The following is a 10,312-nucleotide window of genomic DNA, read 5'->3' on the forward strand; positions in this document are numbered from 1 at the left end:
GCAGTACAGCATCCTCGGAGACATAGGACAGCCAGGACAGTCTAGCCAGTGAGCTCCAGGCCAGTGAGAAGCACTGTCTCAAGGGAGGTGGATGGCATCGCTGAGGATGAGACCTGAGATCATCCTCTACCCTCCACATATGCACATGTACCTGTACATGCACAAACATGCATGCACACAAACACACTCATACACATATATGCACATGTACCTGCACATGCACAAACATGCATGCACACATACACACTCACACACATATACACACATGCACCCACATGCATAAGGAAACAAGACAGAAAACAAGGAGGTGCGAGGTGCCATAGGGATAGAGTAAGTCTGGTTTTAAAAGTACCTAAAACTTTTAGCAATAAAACACAGTTCATCACTGCTATTATAGCAGCACTGTTCTCCAGGACAAAACAGACTCCAGTTCTGAACAAGGATGAGGCAGTAGAAAAGTTTATTATAAAAATAATAAGCAAATTAGCTGGGCTGGGCAGAAGCAATACAAGCTGGATGTATTGGGGTATGGGGTGGGGTTGGAGCAATCAGATCAATTCTCAAGCAGAGAACTGACTTCATCAAACTGGTTAGAAGGTTGACAGAGAGCTTCTAGAGACACACCTGAGCATATCGAACACTGCAGTGTCGTCTATTAAATTGCTAATTTGTGCTTATCCTGAGTTACTTGACTTATAAGATTTGCTTTTCCTTCAAAGGAAAGATGGCGAACAATTTGAGGCCATTCATGAGTTTGTAACAAAACAAACTGACACTCACTGAGAACTGTACAGTCATCTAAAGATTACCTCATGCAAAGAATTGAACTTCTAATAAAACATAGAGGACTGTTGTCAAAAAAAAACCTGAGCAGCAGTGTATAGCAGCTGCAGGTGAAGATTATTGTTGAGAATCAGAGGAGGACGAATGGGAACATCTTACAGTCATCTCCTGGGGGCTCCTGGGTGACTTTCTCTGAGGAAGAACGCAAGGGTGGCGAGCATGAATACATCTGCTTTTGAGTTGTTCTAGAGGATTGGTTGGGGTTTTTTGCTAAGTCAGTTGAACATCTGTCAACTGCCAAAGGTGCCTTTTACTCCTTAGTTCTGGAGGACGGAAAGCAGAGAATTTGGCCAGTGAGGGGTGGGCAGGGTTATCAGGAACAAATGCGGAAAGCAGATGAGGTCTAGTCGTATAGACCAGGTCTTAGTCATCTTGCATAAACTGACTGATGATAAAGCAAGCAACCTCCCATATTTTTAAGATTATATCAACTATCGTATTTTGGGTCTCCACTTCCCTCCTAGCATTTTGCTGTCTCTCTGTGTAGTAAGCCTTTGTTCTGGTGAACTCCCTCTCCATCTGTGCCTTTCTCCTCTCCCACTCCAGCTGATCTTTCAGGTCTCTAATCTGCTCTTCATAATCATCTCTTATCCGCGCTAGCTCTCTCTCCAACTCCTGTCTGTAATGCTCTTGCTTCTCCCGGGTTTGTTTCTGAATCTCCTTCTCGGCACTTCTGTACATCTTGTTGGTAAAGCATCTTCCTCCATTTTCTGTCACCATGTGCTGGACCAAGGTCAACAGCTGTGTCCTCTGGTCCTCCTGTTCAGCTCCTGATGCTCTGTTGTTGAACAAACAGTAGCGATCCTCGAACTTACGGATCAGCTCTTGAAGGTCTTCAGGAGCTGACTTTAAGTACTCACAGATATCGGTGTCTTCCAAGTCATCCTTCCTGGTGAGCAAGAGAATCATGAATCTTCTCGCCTTCTTTCCAAACATGCTTAGAATCTTCTGTGTAGCCTTATGATCTTCCATGGTGTAACGTCCCAATGGAACCACCAGGAGCAGAGCATGAGGCCCTGGGGAGGTCAGGGCAACACAGCGAGCGATCTCTTTTTGCGTGTCAACATTTGGTACCTCAGTGTCAAAAACACCAGGTGTATCCACGACAACAAGCTCTCTCCCACGCCAGATGCTCACCCTTTTCTCACAGACCTTGGTAATGGATTTTGCACAAATGCCAGAATGAAACACCTTCTCCCCGAGGATGCTGTTCCCTGTTGCACTCTTTCCTGCTCCCGTTTTTCCCAGTAAGACAATTCTCAGTTGGGAATTTTCCTGGTCTTGGTCTCCAAGCTCTAGAACATCAAGGAAATAAAACCAAGTGTTAGACGCAGTCCCCAACAGTTAAACGCACAGAGTCCCACCATCCAGAGCCTGCTCTCTTGCTTCTCTGCTTGTGGGCTTTCCCCCTGGCTGCCATCGCTGCCCTCCCAGGGTCTACAAACAACCTCTGGGTAAAAAGGCCATCTTGAAGGACTTGACAAAGAGGCACGGGTGCCTCCCTTGATCTCTTTTCTTCACTGCTTCTTTTCAGTATTCTATTGAGCTCTTCATTCTGACCCTTTGTGGCTTCTAAGCCCCCAGAGGAGGAAATAAAAGTTTCACGAGAGAACTGTGAGCTGCTTCCAACAACTACCCCCACTAATGGAATCCAGCCCAGAACACAAAGGATGAGTTTGGGGCATCTGCCGGGAAGAATGTCTTTTTTTCTGATTTATATTTAAAAATGACTTGTTATTCTTACAATTGACAGCCAAGTAGGAGTGACGTATAAGTTTTAAGATAGCTCCCCATACTGACCTAGGGCCTCTGCATACATATACATATATATATACATATATATACATATACATACATATACATATATATGTATGTATGTCTATATTACAGCTGTGTAACTTGGTTCTCTTGTGGGACTCCTCTAATAGTGGGAACAGGGCCTGTCTCTGACTCTTTACAGGCTTTTGGGACCCTACTCCTCATACTGGGTCGCCTAGCCCAGCCTTAATACATGGGGAGGTACTTAGTCTTACTGCAACTTGGTATGCCATGCTTTGTTGATGCTCATGGGAGACCCCCCCCTTTCCTGGATAGAGATGGAAGAGGAGGAAATTGGGGGTGGGCAGTGGGGAGGGACAGGAAGGGGGTGAGGAGCTGGGATGGGAGGACGGGGAAGATTGCAACTGGGATGTAAAATAAATACATGAATACAAATAAAAATAAAATAAAGACTCGGGGGAATAAAGATAGTTCCCCATGTTTGGAAACCAGAATCCCATGATGAAAGAAATACTACAGCTGAGAATACTGCCTGAGACGACCTAGGAGAAGATGTGAGGGCAGCTCCCGCTAGTATTTATTTAGCTGCACAGCCGAGCGCCCCATTTGAAAAGTTCTTTAGGCTTTGGTTCCTTGGCCAGGAAGGAAGAATGGGAAAAGGTCCCAGTCGTAGCTCCTGTGTCCTGATTGGCCACTGTTGGTCCCTGTGGGGATTAGCCATGGTTCGAGTGCAGTGTGTGCCCCCAGTCCCTCCATCCCTGAATCCCTCCTCTCTGGAACGGAAAGCAAAATGTAGCCAGTGGGTCTGGCTCTGGAGGACTGGCATCAAAAGTACCAAGAGCCTTTAAGCACCACAGGCTGCCTGCTCCTTTGACTCCTTTGCAGCCACCATGTGAAGACACCTGGACTAGCTTGATGGACAGCAGCAGCCAAATGAGACCCCACCATCCTGGCCTGCCCAAGAGCTAGTTCACCACCCAAAGCTTTTGAACTACAGGTCGTGACCCCCATGTGGGGCCACAAAACTGAACATGAGAAGCAGGAGGGAAAGCTAACAACAGTAAAGGGTTCTGAGTGCACAGCAACTAAAACTCATTTCAAGATCAAGGGTGTAATGTAATGTCTCTCACCACTTTCCCTGTGATTTATAATGAAACGGGAACCTTGGTTCTGACCAAACACCACCAATACTTGGCCTCACTCATACCATGCAGTACCAATAACCACTGCCCAAAGCATTTGGGCTCAGATTTGAGACTATTGCCACTTTGTATTGTGTACTTAGTGAGTGGCATTCTTAAAGCTGATTATTGTAAAACTAAAATACCAATCGACCCTGGAAAATGTCCGAGATGCTCTATCCTGCAGTAGCAAATATTCAACTACACTCACATAAGCAAAACAAGCAAACCCTCTTCACTAGTGTGCAACTGTGCTTTTTTTTGAAGTTGAAGAAAAACAACAATACATTCATTAACTTTAGATTTCTTATTTACCTTCTTTGAGCATGCCATACACTTCTTCAGTGTTGCCAAGGACTCGTTAAACCCAACTTGTACATAATTATAGTGTACAGTGAATGCTTTAAAGGGATACAATATTGAACATCTCCATTGCTCACCTAACTATGTTTTGTGGTGAGAACACTTAAAATCTACTGTCTTATCAACTATAAAATTCAGTATTAAGTATGTTCACTATGCTATGTAACATGTTTCCAGAATGTATTCATCCTGTCTAACTGAAACCCCTTACTATATGGACAAGAAAAATAGGTTTTAATCTTTAAGAAATGGCCAATTATACATATTATGTATGTAATTTATTTCAACTTTCTTATCTTTGATTTGTAACCTATTTTATGTACTTATGGACCTGAAGTCACATAAATGTTTCTTGAAAAAAAGTAGCAATGGGTGGGGGGGAAGTTTCAGTCCTGAAGTACACACACCTGTGAGTCTGCCAACACCCTAACAGGAACCACTAGCTTGCCAAGGTGCATCGTGAGCCTATCGGGACTCTGATAGGGAACCAGTAGCTTGCCACTCTGATAGGGAACCACTAGCGTGCCACAGGTACATGAGTGAGTACCCAACTTTGACAGGTGTGATTCAGACCCCAGGAATGCCTGACTGACTCCCAGTGTCTGGAGTCAAAGAAATGGGTGATATTTGAAGCTACTACACTGTAAGGTAGTCTGATAAAACAGCAGAATCTCAACTGACATAATGAATATGGTGGGCAAGGAGCTGGGCGTGCCCAGTGACACACTGATTTATTTGTTAGTTGGAAAATGAGGAACCTGGAGCAGGGACCCAGATGGGGGATCAATTGCCCCCACATTGTTCTCTCCCAATCCTCCTTTAGGAAAGGACAGAGATATCATCAGAGAAGCCACAATCAAAGAGGCCACAGGCAGCCTCTCTGCCATGTTCACTTTGTAGGAAGGAGGAAGGAAGAGGCTGTGCTGAAGTCAGGCGTGGTGGTCCACTCACACCTGGCACTGGGGAGACAGGAGCAGGATGGCTGCCACACGCTCCCAGCTGGCCTGGCCCACAGTGAGAGAGTCTGTGTCCAAACAAACAAGAGACGGAAAAAGAAAGACGAAAGGGAGGGCTATGCCAAGGTGAGGACGAGTGACAGGCCCTGTGGCTTCTCCTGCTTAGCCAGATGAATGTCATCCAGCGAACAGGGCGAGAGCGCGAGGAGAGTCCAGAGAAGTGGGAGAGCCGAGAAATACGAGGGCAGCGGCTGACAGGGCTTTATCTTGCTCAAGTGGGGACTGACCTTCAGGGCAAGGGGGACTGCCCACCTCCGTGCCTGCCTCCCCACTTCTCCATGCCTCCCGCCCCCGCACTCCCACAGCCCAGGCACTCCCACATCCCCACACCTCCAGCTCCTCTCACCATAGCCGGCACTGGGCTTTCTGGTTGTGGACCCCACACCATGGTACTGGGCTGCCATTGTCGCCTGACTCTGCAGATAAAGAAACAGCCATGGCATTTTCTGAAGAACACTTGGAACCCAACCTCCTGTAGCCAGCACTGAACTTTCGGCCATAAACTCCAGACTTTCATTTCTCCTGCTCCATACCCCAGACCTCACCTCAACACTCCATTTTCAGGCTATCCTTTTTCTTACACAAACTTAAATACTTGCAGCACCTCCTTGCGCTTGTCCTGGCCCGGGACCTCTCTCAAGCAGTTGAGTGCTGTAGCTCCTTTTACAGGAGTTCCTTCAGCGTTCCAAACGTCTGCCTCTGCTTCTCATTGTGGCTTTTGCTCTTTCAAGGGCATCTCTTATAAAGGTTGGCTAGGATAGAAGCCCTGACTACTTCCCACCTCCGGTATGGCTCCTTGGTGAATGACGTCACCATACAGCCAATGGCTCTTGCCGGGCTATGGGCTCCATTACAGCCTCTGCTTCCTGCCATGCATTAGCCCATCCTAAATCCTATTGACGCTCCTTTCATAAATCTCATTTGTCTCTTTGTCTCTACCTTCACGCAGATCAAATCTACTGCCACTTGTTTTCAGGGTAACAGGCGGAGGTCAGATGTCCTAGCAAGAAGACTCCTGCTGCACTCCTGAAGCCTGGCAATTGCGTCTTCACGCCACGCATTTACCACACAGAACAGTCACAACACAGTGTCAACTGCTTTATTAGGTCCACAGAATCAGAGGGATACATTGTCTAGACCCCAATCTCCCCTCATAACTGTGCTGTCCTGTCTGGATGGAGTATTAACATCTTTCACGTCATGTGAAAACAGGAAATAAGCAGAAAAGAAACTCAAACCACTCCAAGTTCTAATACCCTATAAATAATCACTTCAACGCTTTGGTGTAACTGGACCTCTTTTTATGATTGTGTGCAGATAATTTTTTATATAAAAAAGAGACAGTATCACTTACTTTATTGTCTACTGTTAAGATTCAGTGTTCTGCCAGGCAGTGGTGGTGTACACCTTTAGTCCCAGCACTCAAGAGGCAGAGGCAGGAGGATCTCTAGGAGTTCAAGGCCAGCCTGGTCTATAGAACAAGTTTCAGGACAGCCAGGGCTACACAGAGATACCCTGTCTCAAAAAAACAAACAAAAAGACCATTTTAACTTTGCGTTTGACTTTTCACTTTGTCAAAGCTTTGAGCACTCTATTCTAGCAGCGCATGGAGCTGAGGACACAAAGGTGGCTGAGGGGCTAAGAGCACTTGCTGCTTTTACAAAGAGCCAGGGTTCAGTTTCCAGACCCACATGGCAACTCAAAACTGTCTCTAACAATTTCAGATGATCTGATGTCTTCTTCTGGCCTCCTGGAGAACCAGACCTGCACATGGTACATATATGTATACATGTACACATCCATATACATGAAATCAAAACACTTATACACATAAAGTAAAAATATTTTAAGGAAAAAATAAATTTGAATTTTACTTTTCTTGCTTGAATTCCCTAGTGACTTTTGTTCATCTTTAGAAGGTGGTTTGGGCTATCGAAATGACCCAGACATCCCAGCATGATCATCCCTCTCTGAAAACACTGACCTCCCTGTGCGCCAGGGTCCTCTCATCTCCCAGGCTTTGTGGGAACTCCCCTTCCTGGAGCACTGCTCCAGCCCACCGCTTCCTGAGAGACCTGTCTAACCCTCTCCTGCAGCAGCCCCAGCCTGAGCTGCCAGGTCCCGGGGTCACTGTGCTACCTGTGCTGTCGCTGCTCAGCACCGTTCTCCATCAGGGACATGGTTGTAGCATGTGATTGTTCTCTAACATTTGCTGTCTCCTCTCAGGCTATATGACGGGAAACTTCCTGGGTACAGGCACAACACTGGGCAAAGGGCGGGTCTTGGTTCTTTACCTTCCTCTGTCGGATGGTGGCCTGTGCATGCAGCAGTCCCTTCCTCGTTAACCAATACACAGACCTGCAGAAACACTCAGCTCGTTTTGCATGCTTCTTCTACCTACTACCCATGAACATTGTTGAGAACTCTGGAGCCGACTGTGTCCAGGACAGGCTGGAATGTTCTTTGTTATGGAGAGAGTCTCCACACAGAGCCATCAATTACAGATGTGAAACAGAAAGCCAGATGCTTTTTGTTTTTGTTTTTTTGAAAGAGGCTCATTTCTTTATGTCTGAAGAGGTGGACAGAAGACAGCTTCTCATAAGCTAGAAAGGAAAACCACTCAGCTCTTAATAGAGCTGGTACTGGTGATTAACAAGGAGAGCTAGAGGCTGAGGCAGGGGAGGGGGGTATCTTAGACCCAGCTCATATGTAAAACCAGAACCTGTGCTTCCATAGGTGCTGATTTCATTGACTAAGTTCCCCTCCCTCGGGCTATGGCTTCGGAACTGTGGCCCCAATGAGTGTAACTTAGACTTCCCTGGAGGGAGCTCAAGTCTTCCGTGAACCCAGGAAAGAATGGTTCCCCGAGGAAGCAGCTTGAAGGAAAAAGATGACAGGGCGTGAGGACCCTGACCTGTGTGCCAGCTTGGAGGAGGACACAGGCCAAGCTGTGCTGTTAGGGATCCCCCCACCCCACCTTTCTTCTCCTGCTCCCACCAAGCTGATTCATTCATTCTCTTCCTGCAAGAGTCAAGTTAAAAAATTTTTTGGCCAGTGAAGGAACACTTTCTCCATAAAGAAAGTACCCTTGCAGCAATGGACCCTGAAGCATACATGAATTTGTAGGACTCAGCCTTCAGTACAGATTACAGCCTAAAATTAGCAGGCAGGAAACAGAGACTAATAAGCACAATTTCCAAGAGCAGGTCTGCCGGGGGTTTTACTAGACATGGCCAACAGAGCAGCCCCCTCCTCACCAAGTTCAACACTCCCGCACTGCACCCCGATTCTTACCTGGAAAGGTCCTGTGGCCTTCTCTGATTTTACAGCAGTGCTGAACCCAGAAGAGAGAGCCGCAGAGGAAGCACGGGGAAGGAAGTGTGGAGACAGGAGCACACGGGGACCCACCCATCTACCCAGTGGCGCTGCAGAGCTCTACAGTCTGGTGTTCTGTGTCATCTAACAAGGCACCCATGGGCTGCTGGTAGCTACTGGACGCTCGAGATAGGATACATCAGATGAGAAATAAAGTATTTCACGGTGTTAGTCACTTTTCTCATCATGAGGACTTTTGTTGACTACAACGTGGCCCAACTTAATAAACAATGGGCAGTCTGCTCTTGTTTGGCAGAATATTCTGTAAACAGGATGACAGTGACTTGGCTGACACTGACAGTGACTCTCCTGTGTGCTTACTTATTTAAAAATTAGCGGGGGTGAGGGGCTCCTTGTCACAGCATATAGTAGAATCTACTTTTAATTGGGGTGTTTAGATATTTTATGCTTCAGATAATTCACTGTGTGACTGGTTTTCAACAGGACCTCTCTATCATTCCTCCTCCCCTCCAGGCCCAGGGAGCCTTCAGAAAAGGAGTTGGAAAGATTGGAGGCAGCGGGCATCTGCGGGAAACAGTACTCGCTAGATATGGCAAGGCCATTTCACTGCAGGGAAAGGGGACATGATGCTGGGAGGGAAAGGAGAGGGCTAGAGAAGGAATTAGAGGGGGGAGTGGGGTGGAATTGATCAAAACACATTACGTGAATTTATAAAGTTCTCTAATGATAAAACTGATCATCCTGCTACCAGCCTCTCTCTGATCTGTTCTTTCTCTCCCTTTCTCTACTATTCTGCCTACTTCATGGCTGATTCTTGGGTGACTTCGCTTTTATCCCTTCTTATTCAGGACAGCCCTTGTTTGGTGGGTGCTTCAGGGTCCATGCAAACCTCTTCGGCTTGGACTAGTCTCCTTTCAAATTCTGTGCAGCCTTCCCGCATGTATAGCCGAAGAGCCTGGCATCTCCACACTATTGTTATGAACTTGACAGCTGCATGTTTTAGAACCCAAGGGACCACCAGCCCTGGGTAGTTACTCGGACAGAGATCAGCAGGGAGAACTTAGATTTTGGATCCTGACACAAAGAACAGGAGCGCTGGAGAAGGGGGAGTAGTGGGTCAGATTATCCAAATTTCCCACCTCCAAGAAAACGTATTTATTCGGTGACTTTGATTCCCCAGGTTCACCTGTGAAATCTGGTAACTTGGCACAGAATCACCAAGCAAGCAGGTGGTGCTGAGATAGGCCCTGACCAAGTCCGTTCTTCACCGCAGGCCTTCTAAACCCTCCTCTCACCTTTCCACGGCCTGCCCTGTGCACTGAAGGGCCCGTGAATGTGTAGCCTTCAGTAACCAGGATGCTGGGAGCCGAAAAGTCCCCATATGAAACTGGCATTTTTCTCCAATCTGTAGACTCCCTTCTACTTACACAAATCTCCAGTCCACCTCATTAGATTTGGGGCAAAGAGACCACAGGGTGATTTTTCATTGCAATTCTTGAGAATTTGTGAACCCTACAGCTGACGTCAGCCCATTTCCCAGAACCCTCTGAGAGTAAGACAGTCGGTGTTAAATGTATCTGTGCCCTTGCAATGCTTCCTGCCCGCGTCAGCCGCAGACATTTCCTGTCCCATCGCCTTCACCTGTCATCTCACTCATCACTTGAGTTGTGGCCATTTCACGGGGGAGAAAGGTGAAGATGGAGGGACCACGCGTCCTGCCAGTAACATGAGATGGTACCCAAAACAGGCTGTGAGGAGAGGTTGAGAGAGGGAGAAACATCATCGCGGGGAGAC

The 10,312-nt window shown here is 47.0% G+C and overlaps 1 protein-coding gene across 9 annotated transcripts; it reads right to left on the reverse strand.

Annotated features, from left to right (window-relative positions):
* Nucleotides 1–443: 443 nt before the first annotated feature.
* On the reverse strand, nt 444–8,785 carry Gimap4 (GTPase, IMAP family member 4). Of its 9 annotated transcripts, none has more exons than XM_042054605.1 (3): nt 8,477–8,615; nt 5,513–5,598; nt 444–2,138 (listed from the first exon to the last, which is right to left on the reverse strand). In XM_042054605.1, the coding sequence occupies exons 2-3, from the start codon at nt 5,568–5,570 to the stop codon at nt 1,207–1,209; spliced, it is 990 nt and encodes a 329-aa protein (XP_041910539.1). In that variant the 5' UTR covers nt 5,571–5,598; nt 8,477–8,615; the 3' UTR covers nt 444–1,206. The 9 variants fall into 9 exon arrangements, with proteins under 9 accessions (XP_041910539.1, XP_038176559.1, XP_041910538.1 ...); XM_038320631.1 differs by having other exon boundaries at nt 5,529–5,598; nt 8,477–8,609; XM_042054604.1 differs by lacking the exon at nt 8,477–8,615 and adding an exon at nt 5,787–6,949.
* Between the last annotated feature and the right edge of the window lie 1,527 nt (nt 8,786–10,312).

Source organism: Arvicola amphibius, chromosome 2 (assembly GCF_903992535.2).
Source record: "Arvicola amphibius chromosome 2, mArvAmp1.2, whole genome shotgun sequence".
NCBI classification, from domain to species: Eukaryota; Metazoa; Chordata; class Mammalia; order Rodentia; family Cricetidae; genus Arvicola; species Arvicola amphibius.